Source organism: Gymnoscopelus braueri, assembly GCF_963280865.1.
Source record: "Gymnoscopelus braueri genome assembly, chromosome: 15".
NCBI lineage: Eukaryota > Metazoa > Chordata > Actinopteri > Myctophiformes > Myctophidae > Gymnoscopelus > Gymnoscopelus braueri.
The window spans coordinates 29,622,227-29,641,403 of record NC_137620.1 but is presented as its reverse complement, the minus strand read 5'-3'; the positions used below and the strand labels follow the sequence as shown (position 1 = coordinate 29,641,403).

At 44.5% G+C, this 19,177-nt stretch overlaps 1 protein-coding gene across 1 annotated transcript; it reads right to left on the bottom strand.

Moving 5' to 3' along the window:
• Positions 1 to 53: 53 nt before the first annotated feature.
• Positions 54 to 18,144, bottom strand: polr2a (RNA polymerase II subunit A). The gene is made up of 29 exons (XM_080452038.1): positions 17,793 to 18,144; positions 16,715 to 16,847; positions 15,902 to 16,038; positions 15,606 to 15,782; positions 15,148 to 15,429; positions 14,830 to 14,991; positions 14,384 to 14,604; positions 13,992 to 14,124; positions 13,756 to 13,880; positions 13,422 to 13,632; positions 12,981 to 13,190; positions 12,563 to 12,731; positions 11,756 to 11,850; positions 11,402 to 11,605; positions 10,968 to 11,190; positions 10,637 to 10,820; positions 10,084 to 10,255; positions 9,890 to 9,995; positions 8,998 to 9,203; positions 8,538 to 8,801; positions 7,754 to 7,961; positions 6,965 to 7,065; positions 6,582 to 6,686; positions 6,168 to 6,350; positions 5,701 to 5,904; positions 5,311 to 5,497; positions 5,076 to 5,189; positions 4,486 to 4,635; positions 54 to 3,967 (listed from the first exon to the last, which is right to left on the bottom strand). The coding sequence occupies exons 1-29, from the start codon at positions 17,877 to 17,879 to the stop codon at positions 2,808 to 2,810; spliced, it is 5,913 nt and encodes a 1,970-aa protein (XP_080308164.1). The 5' UTR covers positions 17,880 to 18,144; the 3' UTR covers positions 54 to 2,807.
• Positions 18,145 to 19,177: the final 1,033 nt, after the last annotated feature.

Sequence of the window (19,177 nt, the reverse complement as noted above, 5' to 3'; positions counted from 1 at the left end):
TGATGTACTCGTTTAACCTCGGCGACTCAAATAAAGTACAAACACAGACAATATATAGTAAAACTTTTATTCTTTTTCATCAAGTCAAAAAACAAACAAAACAAAGATACAGAGAATGAGATATTGGATTGATTTCTATACAGTGGCAATTTCTTTAATTTAAACCTTCCTTTCCCAAGACAACTTGACTTGTCTCTTCTCCAACTTTGAGGAAACCCTGTGTCGCCTTTGACATACACTCAACCCAGTCTCAAAAACGCACACACTCACATTGATACAACTGGGAGTCCCGACAACCTGAACTGAATGGACGGCACAATTAAGACAATAGGACCGGATGTTACGGTGGTGGGCAAAATGACCAGAGCTACTAGCCTGGGGGTCCACCACAATGCTTGCAAACATGCAATGACCAATCCAAATCTGTGTGAATTTAAAAGGCCAAAGATGCACAATCATTTCAATCCCTGATAATCTTGTCATAAAGTTAGGTTGATTGGTTGAAGTTTTCAGACAGAAAACAAAGCTTTTATGGATGTGGTCCATTCTGGGGTCAAAATTTCACTTCCTGCAGACTCCCAGTCGGATCCAGTGTTCCCTCTCCTTCCCCGCTCCAAGCTTACCTCAATCATAGGTACATACACTGGTAGAAAAAAAGACAAACATTTCAGAAACGACCAGGATCCATTGTGGATGAAGAGGGGAGAGGGAGGAGACCCAACTAGTCGTTAATCGGGAATCAAGTCAATTTGTATTTCCTGCGTTACTGACCATACAGAACATGGGGAAGAAAGAAAAAAAATGTTCCATTGTCAGTCAGGCACATGGACTCATTGTTGCTCCCTAAATTCATCAAACAGACTTAGTTCTAACGTGAAAGCACTTTGAAAACAGTCTGTCAGATCCAAAACTAATTACACTAATGTAGTGGGTAGAGAACATAAGAGGCAAAAAGTGCTCTTTCATTGGACAGTCTCAGACATAACTAACCAAGTGTGACTGAACTGAGACTGTTACTCTTTAGGGACGTGTGAATTGGCTTCCAGAGAAGGCAAGCCGCCTTCCTGTGGCCAAAAAACAAACAAACACTTGAGTGAGCGCTTCTACCTGAACTGAAGAGACGCCACAATGTGGTAATACCATTACAGAATGAAGCCTCAAGAATGACAGCATGCAAACATTTTGTACAACTGCTGAATAAACTATAACTCATCTTGCTTTAATTAAGAGAGCCATGGAAGCAGAACTTGGACTATTAGGGAAAAGGATAGTGGATTCTGAGATGATGCTCTCCAACTTTACTCCCCTCCGTCCACAGCCCCTTCATCCACAATGTCTGAAAACAGGATGCTGCAAACTGTTTACATCACCAGAAGCAAATAAAGAAAAGCAATAAGTAAGTCTTATTTTTTACTCTATTCTTATTCACACAGAATAGTTAACTTTTACTTAAATAAATTGAGCGAGTCCAAATGAGGTGAAAACACATCAGAAATGGGCATAGAATTACTTTAGAATGGGAGGGACCCATGAGTCAACCTAAAGCTGGTTTAAAATGTTTAAACATGTGCTACTCATGCAAACAGTGACAAAAGCAGCAATGCCAAACTAGAATCCCTCAACCTTCTATGCCGACTTCCTCCTAGGAAAAATAATTAAAATCAAGCACAGAACTCTCATCATGATATCATTAAGATTTTTTATATAAATATTTAACTTCCCAGGAGTGTCCAAGGATACTTTCTGAAGAAAAATGTTTTGTTTTTTGCTTTCGTCGACTCCACATGGTTGAGGACAAAGGGATGCTGGTGGATGTTTAATGACATCGTTTAGGTTTGTCTCTTTAGGGCATTGAGGGACAAGAGGGGAAGGTGGTGATACATGTGGATGTGTTGGCAGGATGCTGTAGAGGTGGCCGGGAACATCAGAAATATGACTAAATATGACTTTTTTCCCCTGCATTCCAGTTTCTCTCTCTCCATCTTAGATGTATGTCAATCTGTGACTTGAGCCCCCTCTTCCACTACAGAACAGCCCTATGCTAGACTTGCCCAGGGGGCACATCATTGAACTATTGAATTAATTTAATTATCAACTTTGAATTGCAGAGACAATCTCAGTCATTCTTCCTCACACAAACACCCCAAATAGTTGGCAGCAACTACACATATACGAAAGGAGAAAAAAAAAGTTAATGAAGATTTGCCTCTGCAATATGAAATAAAGATCAGCGCAACCCTATAGCGCAACATCCTACATGTTTGCTTTTTTAAGCTTATGATTTAGGTGATAAATACAATCCGTTTATAGGGTTTCAAAGGCTTTTGGCAATACAGCCAACACTGAAATTCAGAGAGAGAGCGACTGGATGCAGTGAAATGGAGGGTAAAATGGACCCCATCCCCAATGTGTCCACATCTCCCTCAGTTCACAGACTTTAAATTCTGCTTCAATACCCCATGTGTAATAGTTAAAAACAATTGCTAATTTCAAAAGGCAGGCTTTTTCTCCTGGTTCAAGTCTATCAAATAAAATAGTAAATGTGTTTTTGGGGAACCCCCTCCCTAAGATGGTCAGGCCTGGGGTCACAGGTATCCAATAAAAGGGGATTCCCTGAAGTAAAAAAAGAAATTCACAATTGGAGCCCCTGTGGCTTTGCTTAGCTGTGACTAAAAGCGTCATCCAGCAGGGTTGGGGGTGCGATCCTTCAGTTGTCCCCTTAGGTGAACGGGTGGTGGTGGTCATGGTGGTTGGGGAGGCAGTAGGTGGCCTCTCCTCAGCTGCTGCCACCCCGTCTTCGTAGCAGCTCAGGTGTTCTCCTCATCGCTGTCGTCGGGGCTGATAGCTGGGCTGGTGAGGCTGTATGTAGGTGAAGTCGGGCTGTAGCCGGGGGAGGTGGGGCTGTAAGTGGAGCCTTTAGGACTAGTGGGCGAGTATGTGGGGGAAGTGGGCGAGTACTTGGGTGAGGTGGGGGAGTAGGTGGGCGAGGTTGGAGAGTATTTGGGGCTGGTTGGGGTGTAGGTAGGGGACGTAGGGGAGTAAGTGGGTGAAGTGGGACTGTACTTTGGAGTTGTGGGGGAGTAAGTTGGAGAGGTGGGCGAGTACTTGGGTGATGTCGGGGAATACTTGGGTGAAGTGGGGGAGTACTTGGGCGAGGTTGGGGTATACTCCGGGGAGCTTGGACTGTAGGAGGGGGAGGTGGGGGTGTATTTGGGAGAGGTGGGGGAGTAGGAGGGCGAGCTGGGGCTGTAGGAGGGGGAGCTCGGCGTATAGGTGGGTGACTGGGGGGTGTAACGTGGGCTGGAGGGGGAGTAGGATGGAGAGGTCGGAGAGTAAGATGGAGAGGTGGGAGAGTAGTTGGGGCTGGTGGGGGTGTAGTTGGGCGAGGTGGGGGAGTAAGAGGGAGACGTAGGAGAGTAGGAGGGGGAGGTAGGGGAGTAACTCGGGGAGGTGGGAGTGTAGTTGGGCGAAGTGGGACTGTAGCTCGGGCTAGTAGGCGAGTAGGAGGGGGAGGTCGGGGAGTATGAGGGGGAGGTGGGAGAATAGGACGGTGACGTGGGCGAGTAAGAGGGGGATGTGGGAGAGTAGGAGGGAGAGGTGGGCGAGTAGCTGGGTGATGTCGGGCTGTAGCTTGGTGACGTGGGACTGTAACTGGGAGAGGTGGGAGAGTAGGATGGGGAGGTGGGGGAGTACGAGGGGGATGTAGGCGAGTAAGATGGCGACGTGGGCGAATAGGAGGGGGACGTAGGAGAGTAGGAGGGGGAGGTGGGCGAGTAACTGGGCGAGGTGGGAGAGTAGGAGGGAGACGTGGGGCTGTAGTTGGGGCTGGTGGGGGAGTAAGAGGGGGAGGTCGGCGAGTAGGAAGGCGATGTCGGGGAGTAACCTGGGCTCTGCGGAGTGTAGCCACCAGGAGAACGAGGCTCGTATGCCGGGGAGGTGGGCGAGTAGTTGGGGGACATGGCTCCACCTGAAGTCACACAAACAGGAAAATGTTATAACAAAACAAACTCTCGCCCTGATGAAGACATTAACTGGTCAAAAGAAATTTGACATTTTTTATATTTTTTACTTTACATCCTCTCCTTCACATTTGAGAGATCCGATCTCTACTTTTTAAGCCTGCATTCCTGCTGATCTTAGAAGCACCTTCAGTATAGCTTTTTAGACTTTTTGGAGCACCCGGTTGCCCTCAGTTTTTTTTTAAACTCAGCTATAGCTCAACTATCAACTAAGTTCTAAATTCTCTTGTTTGTCCTTATGAAGGTCTAAGGCCGAAAATGTTATTGAATAAAGTATATTTAGCAAGTTCCAGACGCCTTTTTACTCTTGGATTTTCCCATTATCCTACACACCTGTCGGTAACATTTGTATGGTATGCCGTCTTTAGTTAAGTTCTAAATTCTGTCATTGCATTGTGTAACTGAAGATTAGCATTATATTTCTGTAGGAACATTTAAGACACATTTTCACACTCCGCTGTCTAACCTGGAGAGGGGATGTATGGGCTGGCTGGGCCAGGTGACCCAGGAGACCCAGGGGTCGGGGACCATGCCGGTGAGTAGCCTGGAGAGAAGCCGCTCGCATCGGACGCTGCGCTGGGTGAAAAGCCTGCTGCTCCTGGAGTCATGCCGCTTCCTGGAGGTTAAAAAGCAGAAGAGTCATATTTGTTTTTATATACATCACTGCTATTATCATTGTTAATTCCTTCTTCTTTTTCTTTCCATTCTTCATTCCCTTGAACATAATTTTGTGTTTTTTTTTGTTCCTGTCTCTTAACTATGTATCCTACTTTATTTATTTGATCTTGTATATGTACATGTATTGTTGTTTGTATGTCCGGCCTTGTGGGGAAAATGGTGGGCGGATGGGGAGGACTGGGGAGGGGTGGATGGGAGTTGTTGGGAGAAAATGTAAAACCGAAGAGTCGTTTCAATTTTTGTAAATTTGAATACAATGTCATGTGTACTCTTTGAATAAATCTTGCTTTAAAAAAATAAAAAAGCAGAAGAGTCAATACACAGACATAAGAAAAAAAAGAAAAGATGAGCAATGTGAATCCAAGGCTTGTAACTCACCAATGCTAGGGGACCATGCACCGTATGCTGGGGTCGCTCCATTGTTCCATGGGGTCATGGCAGGGGACATGCCGCTCATGGGGCTGGGTGCCGAACCAAAGAACATTCCAGTGGCTGCAAGTAGGATGGATGCCGAAAAGTCAATATCAATGCTCTACCCTCTGCATTCACATTGTAAAAAAAACAAGTTTAATAGTATACATGTGCAGAAAGTCCCCCCCCCCCCTTGACTTACGTCCTGCCACACTGATGCCAGGCATGTTTGTGGGGATCTCCATGCCATATTTACACTTCTCGGCATCCAGCAACAGGTCGAAGCATCCTGTCCCACATGGAGCCAGCTGACCAAGCATGATGTTCTCGGACACACCCTTCATTGGGTCACTCTCTCCGTGGGATGACGCTTCCATCAGCACGTCCACCTGGAACGGCAAGGAAAATGTGAGATGGGAATATCAATAATCCCTAATCAGTATGGAATGAATTATTTTATTTGGTGAAACATGTATCCGATTACACAAGCAGTTCCAACTAATTGTATCACCGGTCACAAAACCTGTATTTATTAATGGAGTTATACTGTATCGGCTAATCTCTGCATAATACGTGATGGCTCGCTTCTCACCGTCTCCTCAAAGGAGCACTTCATGAGAGGCCCCGTGTCTTGCCGGTTGATGCCGTGACGTGTGATGGCCATCAGATGTCCTCTGCTTGTCATGGTGTCACAAAGCAAGGACAAGTGACGGTAGTTGACGTAGGAACCGTCGAATGAGATGACATGGTACAACTCGCGCTCCAGAGCCTTGCGCACAGCCTCGATACCCAGCACCTGCATTGTAGAGAGCAGGGTCTTCAATTGTACTTTCTTGAAAGACTTCATTAGAGAAGGAAGGAAAACTTGGCTAAACCCTTCAAAAAAGGTCAAAGATGATTATTATAGTCATTATTTCACCACATTCTCAATTTCTAATATTTAAACCACAAATATTGAATATTTAATGCAGCACAATGTGACATAGCACTGAAAGCCTCTAATAATAGTATTTAAGACCAAAATGCATGTGAGGGCATCTACTCGTGTTCATGGTGTACCGTGAAGATCTCCACAATGTCGTTGGAGGTGGTCCTGACAGGGTCCACGTCTTTCTCACTGAGGACCCTCATGAGGCCCACTCCGTCTGTTTCAAGGATCCACTCCTGCAGGGCTTTGAACTCTCCTTCCTCCGTAATGATAATCTTTTTCTTGTTATCCGTCTGGGGCAAGTGCATGTACACCTGAAGGAGAAGGAGACGGGTTTGACCAGCAGTTCCTAAGCCTTTTAACTTGGAGACCCAAAATAGAAATTTGGTGTCTCCGCGGAACTCACACTTAAATTTATGAATTAACCACTTAAGCCCCATTTAATAATGCAAATAGCCTATCTACAAGCTCACATCGCGACACGTGAGCTTGTAGAGCTACAATTTTCACTTTTTGGGGGCCATGTTTCTTTTTCCGTCCAGTACCTTGCTGATCTGCTCGATGCCCTGTAGTGTCATGTCTGTCAACATGTTGGATTCAATGCATCTCAGGAAAACATCATCATCCATCTTGTCCACCACCTCCTCGTCCTAGACAAAGAAAATTGGTCAAAAGTCATAAATATAGAAAACGAAAAAGCCTATCGTAAACTACTGCTCAAAGTGTGTAACCGGAAGTACAGTAAATACATTGCTACAGGACGTTTCCTGGTAGGCTGGACAACATGTAGCCCAGTACACTCCTGTCTAACCTTCCGGTTAGACACTTGGCAATAGTTATTTTCCAACCTCCTCGTGAGATAGATAAAACTGGGAATGAGGTTAGTGTTGTACCCAGTAGGATTTAAAACATGGCTGCTTTCTCTCACCTCCTGGAACTTGTTCTCGTCACTGTTCATGATACGGATTCGCAGAACCAGCTTCTCTGCGTTATCGTCATTGAAGATACAGTTGAGGTCATCACCGAAACCTGGTGGGAGAAACATGATGCTTATGTTACTGGGGACTGTGTGTGTGTGTGTGGGGGGGGGGGGGTGTGAGAGAGGGTTATTCCCAATGTCTAAGTATTGAATAATCTGGTCTATATGACAGTGGCGTTCCCAGTAATTACATTTAGGGCAGGCGACATTTTTTTTCTCCCCCCCCCTCCCCACGAAGGTGGGGGGGGGGGGTACTCTGGGACAAATCTCGGGGGAAACAAGTTAACAACAACACTACACTGACTACAAAACTGAAAGACGTTAAAAACAATATGCAAGTATAATCAATCAATCAATTATTCAGCAGTGGTCTCTTCATGTTGTAGTTTAGTAATGAATGGCTCAAGCTGCTCTCAGAACCCCTTTTATGCCAGGTGAGTACAGGTGATGGCCCAGACCACTCCTAGCACCCCATGAAGACAAAGGCTACATTTGCATCACTATAGGCGAAGGTCGCTCTGCTGAATGGATACGGTGGTGATTAGCTGCCTGCCTGCGTGAATGGACGAGGAGGCGGGCTAATGGTCCGACAGCCACTATTCTGTTTGGATTTTTTTCACTACCTGTTTTTCGGTCTTTTACTTTTTCTTTTCTAGGGGGGGGTGAGATTTTAGTTGGGCAGGCAGCCGCCTGCCCTGCCTCTATGGTGCGTACGCCACTGCTATATGAGCCACTCACCGGCATTTATCTTCTCAGCGATCTGCTCCATGGTGAGCTTGCGATCGGTCATGTGCTTGCGGTCCAGTTCGATACGCAGCAGCCAGGGAGAGATGCGCGTCACATCGAAGTCAGGCATTTCATAGTAGACGTTCACCCACTCCTGGTCCTCAGTCACCACTGTGCTCTGGGGGTTGGGGTCATAGTAGATGGCAGTATTGGCCGTCACCTAGAACAGAAAAGGGAGTTTTTTTTTGTCAATGTAAATATAGTAACATTCTTTAGGTTGGCTGATCAGTCAAAAGAGGAAAATGTACATTCACATTGTAGGGATGTCAAGGATTGTAGATATTCTGAAAGTGTGACTACAGTTCTACAACATAGACACATGGGGGAGCTCTTCTGTCTTTTCCAACAGATTGTTTTACATTTCCAATAGTTTTAAAGCCCATCCACAAGTTTCCTAGGGCATGGTGGGGGCATCACTTCCTGTCGATTTGATCAGGTATGGGTGCATCCACACATGTACGTCAACTTGACGCTAGGGTCGCAAGCCCTTGTTCCGGTTCCGGCCATTTTTGGCCGTTACCCAATGAAAACCGGAACCCGGATATGCACTTCTGACACGCATCAGACCGAAAATTGCGGTTTTTAACTTAACATGCGAGTGGGATGGGACTTCAGACTTCTGAGCGTCAACTTGACGTACATGTGTGTCGACAGGAAGTGATGCCCACCATGCCCCAGGAAACTTGTGGATACGTTTCATTCCTTGTACTCTAGTCCCCTCTACCCCCATCCTAACCTTGCGCAAGGTGGTGTGCTCCAGTCGACACAAGATGTCCTTGGCCCTCTCTGCATCACGTGCCGCCTGGCCCAAGAGGAAGACCGTCAGCGAGGGTGTCTTGGGCCTCTTGGAGATGTTGATCAGCTCCTTGAGACGCGGCACTCCCAGTGTGACGTTCTTGGCCGACACACCGGCGTAATGGAAGGTGTTCAGTGTCATCTGGGTGGCGGGCTCTCCCAGCGACTGGGCAGCCAGGGCCCCCACCATCTCACCTGGGTGGGTCTAGAGCAGGGAGATTAATAAGGAGTGAATGGGAGCAACTTATTGGCTGCAGTTAATTTATCTTGGATGCAAGCTACAACTTAAGCGATAAGTCATTTATGACTTAAAGTTTAGTAATTTAGCCCCATAGGCCACTGTGTAAATGTTTATACCAACACTGCACGCTTGCATACTGCCGCGTACATGCCACACTTACAATGGATTGGTTAAACTTGGTTTCAATCTCTCCTAGGAGCCAGTCGAAGGCTTCTGTGGAAAGGCGGAACTCCTCCGTCATGCGTTTTGAGCAGAGGGTGGAGCGCAGGTGGATGTTGAAGAGCAGTGTGGCGTTCTGCTGTGCCTGTTTGCTCAGTGGGTCTTCACCGTTCACAATCACCAGCTTCGTACTCAGCTCCTTAAGACCTAATGGGTCAGAAGGAAATGCATTATTCAACATTACGTTGTGCACGTCGGTGAAATTAACGTTTTTCACCTAGTGCAATCTATGATCAACAAAACCACCCACAACATACTCAAATCTCAACACATATTACATTACATTTTATGCATGTAGAGCGAGCTCATTGGAATGCGTCATGTCAGGTTTGAATGTCCTCATAATAGAATAGCATTCATGTTAAATATCCTCAAAGTTGGCATTTTAAGAAGGACCTAAGAAAATAATACACCATGGCTTGCAATGGAACCTTGACTTTTATTTTATTCGAATTAATGTGGTAATTTATTATGCCATTACAGTCAACCACATGACAACAAAAGGTCTGTCGAGTTTATTTCACAACTCTATTAACAGTATGTGAGTACACTTGGTCCGCAATGCTGTGATGTTTTCGTGTGATCCTTGCACCTCTGAACCAGACAGGGCATAGATAGACCAGCAGGCTTTATATAGCCATATAAGCAGTGCTTGAGGCCTGGGTATCTCCTCCCAGTAGTAATCCCTATAGTCAGTCAGTGAATCCCATCATATCATTAGCCCTAGGGTTTTGTGAATGAGGTGAACAGTAACACTGTAAGGTAATTGTGACTGTGTGACTGCTATCTAATTGTTCTTTCAAGCCATTTAGGGTGCAGTTTCTGAGGCATACCTTCGACCACTCGAAAAGGATTGAGATCTGTAGGGGTGCGAATGTTAATTCTGAAGATCTTCTGGGCATTCCAGATCATTCTGGCCAGGTTACATGGCAGCACCACCTAGAGGACGGGAAAAGCATTGCATCACTGTTGGCATGCGTATTTGCATTTATGAATAAAATGTGGGTGCAAGTGACCCCACACACACCTTGCTATCACCAGTGGGGAAGATGGCCCTGAGGATTTCTCTGTCTTCCTTCATCTTTTCATATTCCTTCTCTAAGCAGCTCTGTACATGAGCGTTTGTGATCACATCTTTCACCACATCCTCCTGCAGGGTGCGCCGCAGTGCCCTGTCATTGGTGTAGTCAAACTTAAACCTAGAAAGATTACACAGGGGGATAAGACAGTTAAGCCACTGAGCTAGAGTTCACTTACAGTCAACTGCAGTTAACAAGATCATGAAAATTCCAGTGTGAGCTAGATGTGGTAGCCCAATACAGAGGAATAATCCTTTAATAAAAACAGCCAACCATGCCAAAACATTTACACGGGCGGCAACAACCAATACAAAAAAAGATAGGAAAAAGAAAGTGGCATCCCCCTCCCTGCCACAAAAGTGAACACATTTTGCAAATGTGCAATGTTTGAGTTTCAAACATTTTAGATTATATCTATTTGCTTCATGTAAGGTCCAGTAATACATTTAAGATTACAGAAAATATAAAAGCCTGATGGAAAGCGGTTTTGGTGTTCCTCACTTCTTTTCGAAGGCCTTGTTTGAGGGTTTGAGCGTGGCCATGTTTTGGAACTCCACAGCTTCTCCGGCCAGGCCGTCCTCACCGTAGCGCAGCTGGACCACCTGGTTTATGGAGTTACGCACCGTGGCGTCATACTTCACCATCACAGACTCCATGGATTTGATCAGACGGCGCTGGATGTAACCTGACATTGAAGGGAGGCAAAAAGGTTCCCATGGCGAAATCAGTGTTATCCATACACCTGCTGCTACATCTGCTCATTTCCAACTTCATAACTGATGATTAGCTTAATTGAATGCCCACTATACTGATGTAATCTGTAAACACTTACCAGTCTCAGCTGTCTTGACAGCTGTGTCGATAAGACCCTCTCTGCCTCCCATGGCATGGAAAAAGAACTCTGTGGGCGTCAGGCCGGCCAGGTAGGAGTTCTCTACGAAGCCTCTACTCTCAGGGCCATAATCATCCTTAATGAAGTGGGGCAACGTGCGATGCTTGAAGCCAAAAGGGATTCGCTTACCCTCAACGTTCTGCTGCCCCACCACGGCAATAACCTATAGAGCGCAATGGAGATAAGTAATGGTGAGCCATGGTTACATTATTATAATGGTTAGGTTATGGCCATGTATTTCCCCTAAAGGATGAGTGGTGTAAATTATCGTAAAATAGAATCAATATATTAAGAAACGTATAGCCAAGTAACAATATATTTTACAAGGCTTTTAACCTGAGCCCCAACCCTTTCTCTTGAGGCCTGCAGCCCACCTGTGATATGTTGATCTTGGATCCCTTGGACCCGGCCACCACCATGGACTTAAAGTTGTTGTATTCTGACAGGGACTTCTGAGCAGAGGATCCTGTCTTGTCACGGGCGTCGTTGAGGATACGGTTGACCTGGTTCTCAAAGGTCTGCCTCAGTGTGTTACCTGGGGTTGGCTCCAACTCGTTGTTATGGGCCTTCTCGATGACCTTGGGGAGTACGCGCACACAGTGTCAGGCAGATTTGCAAGGAACAGAGTTCAGTCTGTTTTCATAAAAAATATATGTTTTTGAAAACAACAAATGAACAGAACAGAATGAATGTGTCATTTTAAGAGCATTACTGATAAATGTGCTTACTTCTATCACATCCTGTTTAGCCTTCTTGATGGTATTCTGGATGTCAAGGTACGTCTTTGCATCAGCAATAGAGTCACCAATACCGATGGAGTGACCTAGACGAAAGTGCAACAGAATAGCCATAAACATAAATGCAGGGACCATCGACAATAACTTCTTTCAAGCTTTGGATATCCACATTTACAAAAGCTTTTACTTTAAGTACATCGTAAACTGCTAATCAATCTACCTCAGGACCATCCCCAAACACTGTCAAGATGCTCTTAAGTGACAATTTAGTGAAAAGTGAGCTTGTTGTCCATTACTATTTTTTGCAAACACGGGACATCCTATAGTCTACTGATGGTACTACTACTATTTATTTCCACTGAAAATTATTCTTTTGACATGATTTGCACACTTTGATAAGATCAGTTTACTGTGCCCGTAGATCATGCTATGAACAGTACGTACGTGCATGCACTTACCTACGTCGGCTGTACCGTAAAGAAATATATATATTTTTTTTATTTGGAGTTGGCTCTCACTCATCACCCCCCCCCACACACACACTACATTTTCTCAACGGATCTGCACAAATCATACAGATGAACCATTTCTCATTCAAAACATTGGGTTTAGCCAATGGTTGTCAGTAGTTGTATGCCTAACACCTGCCAGCTGAAGCGTGGAAACATTTTGAGCCATCCTCTGAGCCCCACCGCTAGTGGGCCCACAAACACAAGGCTGTGATAAATGAGTACTGTGGAGTTGAATCAATGGTAAACCAGTAATAGCAACTGTTAATTAATGCTATCGGCTCCTTACCCTCAATGAGCAGCCAGTTGTTAATCACAGTCTGAATGTTGGAGTAGAAGAGTCTGGTGATGTCGTGGCCCATCTCCAAGTAGCAGATGTGGAGTATGCAGCCAGCTGATGTTCCAAGAGACTTCTTACACAAGATGCCCATGATCAGCTCACCATTCTCCACTATGACCTGGATGAAAACATGGAGTTCAAAAGTATTACAGCTTTGGCAATAAAAACTTTTTATGCATACACCATTTCTGCTTTAATTACACAGGGAAAGTAAAGAAGGGCACTAAGGCGGGGAGATTAGGGTACCGCATTAACTGGCTCCGCCACATGGCAACCTAACGAGTGAAGTGACATTATTATTTTGTCTATAAACCACCATGTCACGTTTAAGCCTGGGAACATCAAGTAGTGCAGAGTTCTGTAGTACCTTAGTGTCTCCTGGGGAGATGTGTTTGTAAGGTCCACTGTCCTCCTCGTCGGGATGGGTGCTGTGCGTTCGTATGACATTGATGTGCCCGGGAATGATGAGGCTGAATATCTGCTTGCCTGTCCATAGGGGGCGAGGTTTGATAATGGCTGGCTGGGGCACCTTCCCGTCCCACGTGGAGAGGAACATGAGCAGGTTCATCACCTCACCCTGGGGTGGGAGAAATATGGTGAGCGGAAATTGTCTTAAGTGATTGGTCTGTGCATTGTTGTACGAGTATGCAGTTGGGAGCTGAATTATCAAGAACCATACTTTTTCACTTCAACATCCATTTCTTTCCCCCTTTATCCAAACTATTACATAAATTCCATGTCCCTTATGTAGTCCCTGTGTCACCACTGACCTCTACTGTACTGGTTGGTCATGTAAACTCAAACTTACCCTCTGTAAGAAAACGTCCCTTTTGGTGAATTTGCGCACGGCTGTGAGCGTATCCTGCACAATTCCCATGACAGGCCTGTTGGACTGGGGTGTGACGATCATACGTGGTACCATGGCCAACTCCTGAATTTCTGCCTTGGTCTCGAGGGACTGGGGCAGATGGAGGTTCATCTCGTCGCCATCAAAGTCAGCGTTGTACGGGGTGGTCACACTGCAAATCATACGAGAGACTCATTTCAACAGGCCTTTACACACCGTATTATAGTTATTAGTAAATGTAAAATATGCGGCATGTAGTAGTTCAGTCTAGTTCAAATGGGAATTTATTTGGCACCTGAGATTAAGTCGGAAGGTGGACCACGGAAGGATCCGAACTCTGTGCCCCATCATGGACATTTTATGTAGTGTGGGCTGTCGGTTGAAGATGATAATGTCACCGTCGTACATGTGTCTTTCCACCTAACAGGAGAAAAGGATATGCAAGAATAAATTGCATGAAGGCATTCAATTATATACATTTCTGGCAGTATTCCTTTGCGCTATAGGACATATTTATCCAGAGAATCTTACCTTGTAGCCAATCTGTAGATGAAGATCACTTGGTTTGGGGTGGAATCGCAGGTCAATTCTGTCCCCATTATCACGGATAATATATTTGGCTCCTGGGTACTGGCTGTTGCCTCGCCGTACCAACTCTTGTAACCTGGAAAGGCCATCAAAATGCTTTTGTGCAATGTACTACACATTAAGTATACTGCACATTAAGCCATCAAGAAAGCATGAAATAAAAATAAGCAGAAGACAATTCAAACACTCAACAATGAACTATACTACTCAACCATACACAAATACTCACTCACAAGCAAGCCCACACATGTACTCACTTGCAAGTAAACGCACACATCACCACTGGTTTGTTTAAAAGTTTGTTAAGCAGCCCATGATGTTGCTGTTAATTGTACCTGTCAATATTAAATGGTGTGACTATTTCTGGGAAGGTCATGTTGGCTGCGATGGATCGTGGGACGCCCACTTGGTCAATATGCAGATTGGGGTCAGGGGTGATGACAGTTCGAGCAGAGAAGTCCACACGTTTCCCCATCAGGTTACCACGAACACGCCCTTCCTTCCCCTTTAGACGCTGTTTGAGGGATTTGAGTGGGCGGCCAGACTTTTGCATTGCCTGAGAAATGGAAGAGATGCCAAGTTAGTGCATGTCAAAATGTGTGACCAAATTGACAATTTTAGAAAACCATATGAAAGCATCCGAGGATCAAATTGATGTTTTAATTAAATTTAGATGACCATTCGAAACCAGTGCTGGGGTGAAATATATCCAGTCAACACACAATAAATCACAGTTACCAATTAATTATCTAGAGCAGACAGTAAGGAATTGCATAGTTACCCTGGGCAGGCCTGGCAGCTCATTGTCTATCATTGTGGCTACATGGAACTGAAGGAGCTTGACGTCTTCAGCGATAACGTGAGCCGCAGCACCACTCTGCTCATTTCTTCTCAGTTGGTTGTTAATCTTGACTATATCAGCCAGTTTGTGGGTCAAGTCATCCTACATAAAGAACACATTATTTATTACTGCTGCTAATGCTATTAAATAATAACATTAACAATATGGAAATTCAGTACAACTCAGCAACAGATTGAAATGGCTGTTGAACAAAGGGAAACCGAATACAATAGGTAATCATGGACCATATAGGCTCACCTGGTTGCGGGCAGAGCCCTGCATGACAACAGCTGGCCTGACGGCTAGTGGAGGCACTGGCAAAACAGTGACAATCATCCACTCCGGCCGGGCGAACTTGGGGTCCATGCCCAGAATATGGTCCTCCTCGTCCGAGATGCGTTTAAAGATTTCATGCACACGCTCAGGGCTCAACAGGATCTTCTTCTCCTGGGAGTCCTCATTGACGTGCTTCCACTCGGCGTACAGCTCCAGGCCGGAGCGGCGGATACGGGGCTGGTAGCGCCCGCAGCCACCATGACCCTGAGTGGGTTGGAGAGAAAAGATGATGGGGGAAGGGGGGGTGAGTGTTTTTAGAAAGGTATTGAAACTGAAGGGAGATGTTGAAGAGAAACTTGTTCTCCATAAGTCTGATGTACAAATATAATGATTACAGTACATTAACAAAACGGTTGACATAGCTGATATTGCCCATGTACCTTCTCCTTAGTAATGTCTTCCGAGTCTACCTCCCGCTCCTCGACTCCAAATTTGTTGTCCATCTCCTCTCCTCCTTCACAGATATTTTTGCCTTTACACAACTCGTATACATGTGTCAAGCGCTTTCTGGGCTGCCCTTTAGATTTGGTCAGGATGTCTTTGATTTTTGGATTATTCTAGACAACAAGACAACAGAATACAAAGTTAATACCAAGTAATGAACATGATTCAAAAAACATTTAATCCCATGAGCAAATTGGTGGGATCTAAGCATATGCAAGTTGGCGGTACTGACCGAATCCACTAACAGCTTGGAGCAAAAAAAGCACACACATCGGAGAACCTTCATGATCTTTGTCATGAAGCCCACATGGTAGACTGGCTTTGCCAGCTCTATATGTCCAAAATGGCCTGGACATTCTGTCATGTTACCTGAGAGAGTGAAGAAAAGCCATGTTAAATGCATGTGGACACTGATGGGATTGACACCAAGTACAACTGTCACTGACTGGTACATCTTACAATTTACAATTTAGGAGACGCTCTTAAAGGGGAAGACCACTCATTTTTAACATTGAACTGTGTCTTTAATACACCTTAGAGCTGTTGTGTGGAAATAAAAAAGCCAAAAGTACACCCTGCGTATGTCACTGATCACATGACCTCAATCAATTATCCAGTTCTAGGCAACATAGAGGGGGGGGGGGGACTTTGTTCTTATTTCCACACAACAGCTCTAAGGTGTATTAAAGACAATGTTGAAAATTAGTGGCCTCCCCTTTAATGCAGAGCGATTTACAGAAACAAGGAAAACACAAGGTAATACATCAAATCCATAGAAATAGTAATCTAGGATCATAAGGTAAACCAAGAACCAATCAGCAGTCTAAAAAGTATAATATATATTTTTTAATCCATTATCTGTACATTGAAACTATTGCACACACACATTATAGGAAGTCAGGTCTACAAATGACCTGGCATCTGTCTACATATTGTACATATCATGCCATCTAAATTTCATTTTAGCCTTTGCATAAGCCTGCAAGGTCGTCAAGGCTAGGGCAAGTACTATACATCTTCATAAAATGCCAATATGATGCTGTACCTGCACATGTTTGACACCTTCCAGATCGTTCGATAACCCCTTGCCTTGGGTCCATAAGGCCACCAAGTTTCGGACGCCCTCCTTCTGTAGTTTCGGGGTACTTGATTCCCCCTTCTGTGACAGACATCCGTTTCTGGGGAAACAGTTACCATGTAAGTGGACATAAACTATGATAACCGCTTCAGATGGGAAATCTAGGAAAATCATGCAACAAAAGAATGTGTGCTACTAGATAAGATGTAAAAAACTAAAGTTATAAAGTTTGCCAAGTATGAAGATGCTCACGAAGTAATATACACAGTTTAAAAAAACAAAACACTGACTGTTTATATTAAAATGTATTGTCATTTATTTATTTCACAATAGATGCAAGCACAACTTCAAACAAAAACAGTATTTTTTACATAGACCATAACGCCTTGCTCCCAAAGTAACGTTAATTAGTCTTCATTTTAGTAGTCACTAATTCATTACATAAACATTCAAATAATATAACAATTTCCCTACATGAGTCACACGTACACAGGATACTAACTAATAACAAGTACGTGGTTTTAAATTATTAACTTTTAGTTTGTACCACCGTTTGAGATAAACACACTGTGATTCAATGTATATATTTTTATTTAACGCAAACTGGATTCATCAACGGAGACTACTGCTGCTACTTGCAAGGCATTATGTGATCTACGTAAAAACAGACACTTAACAAACCATGTCCTTAAAACAATAACCAGTACTAGGTGTGTGAATTTACACGTAACATGTTCGATATAAGAGGGCGTTTATTTCATGTGTGACGTCCTAGATCAGTTTCGTAACTGTTGTGCTCACTGAAAGTTTTCCCAAACTTCCTGCAACATGCACTTGCTAGTTAGCCCAAGCTCCCACTAGCTTAGCATGTGCTAGCTAGGCTAACTGCAAAGCATTGTCTTGGTAAAAAACAGACCCATGTAGTCAATTACCATCAATAGTGCATCTATGAGAATAGTCATATATATATATATTGCATTTAATTTTAATGTGTGAATGTTTGCAGAATACACAGAAAAGGCCCGCTCCCCAAAAGAAAACCTACAAGCTCATCTGGGCTGAGGATGCCGAATTGTACCCTCTTGATGAGGCGCAGTGGGCATGCGCTGTCGCCGGAGGGCGGTCCATGCATCCTGTCTATTCAAAGAGACGCGTCCTCCCTCGGCACGCCGCTTTGTGAGAAAGGAACAGCCTTAAAACTGTCACCAGGGCTCTGGCCAGGCTGCCAACGGTGACCGGAATGTCTCCGAAGGCGATATCCCAAGACCCTAGATGTTTGTTGCCCCTAACAACCGAATTATTTACGTTTTATCCCCAACTACTCTGTCTAACGGCTGTCCCCTTCCCTTTTTATGGTCTACACTGTGGCGCTCTCCAAGCGCTTCTGAGTGAGAAAATGCCCAACGCCCGTTTATATAGACCGAACGCGTACCACGGGGTCGCCCACTCGGAAAAGCAGGGCCAGAGCGCTCAGAAGGCGGGCCATCTACCCATGTAGTAACAAGCTCATTGGCTTTAGCAGATAGCCGTATTAATAATGAATGTGATTGTACGCACAGCCAGTGAGGGCGCACGTTTATATCCCCCACGAATGAAAACTGGAGGAGGGCATCAATTTCAGTTTAAATGTTGTCTCATTGGCTAGATTTAGAGCAAGAAGGCGGTACTATCTCAATGAAGCTTAGAATATGTACGTCTTTCGCATAATTTGCCGTTAGGCTCATTAATATGTAGCAACAGAGGAAACGCGGACCAATTGCTGCTGGTATATGAAGGCTATGAATAATTTAGGCGAGAACCCGCCTTGTTTCCGAAAGTTGCCGAACGTGCCCGATGTGAATTTCTTCCCTCAGAGCTAAAATAAAAAAAAATCTGTGCTGTCTCGTTCGTCTCGCTCTGGATCAGCCTCTGCTCTAAGAAAAGAAGCTCAGGGCTCAGGCCTACCAATGTGCTTGATGAAACCATAGGAAAAACATATATTTTCCAAACATTTTCAACTCAAACTATTTTCACAATGGTTATTTTTACAACTGTCTTCAGTACACGTCGAAGTATCTGTTTTTTTACGACGAGATTTTTGTATCTACGGGACTTTGCCTCAATCCTCGGACTTGCGTGCGAACCATGCCTGGTTAAAGGACTACATTTACCCGCACCGTTATCTGGAAAGTCCGGGGGAAGCCTACAATGTTGAATTAAGTGCATTTTAGAAGAGAATGTTGTCTAATTTGTATAGACTGGCTGTGAATGTATCTTAGACCTCATTTTATTTAACAAAAATTGCATTTAACTATCGTTTCTTTGTTCAAATGTTAAGTTTGATTGCAGGCCACGGTTTTTCGGAGCAGTCTGAACGCCTTGGGCTTTGGCGGTAAGACGTTGACACATCACAAAATGTGTAATTTATTCAGTTAAACCTTTTGGCAGTTT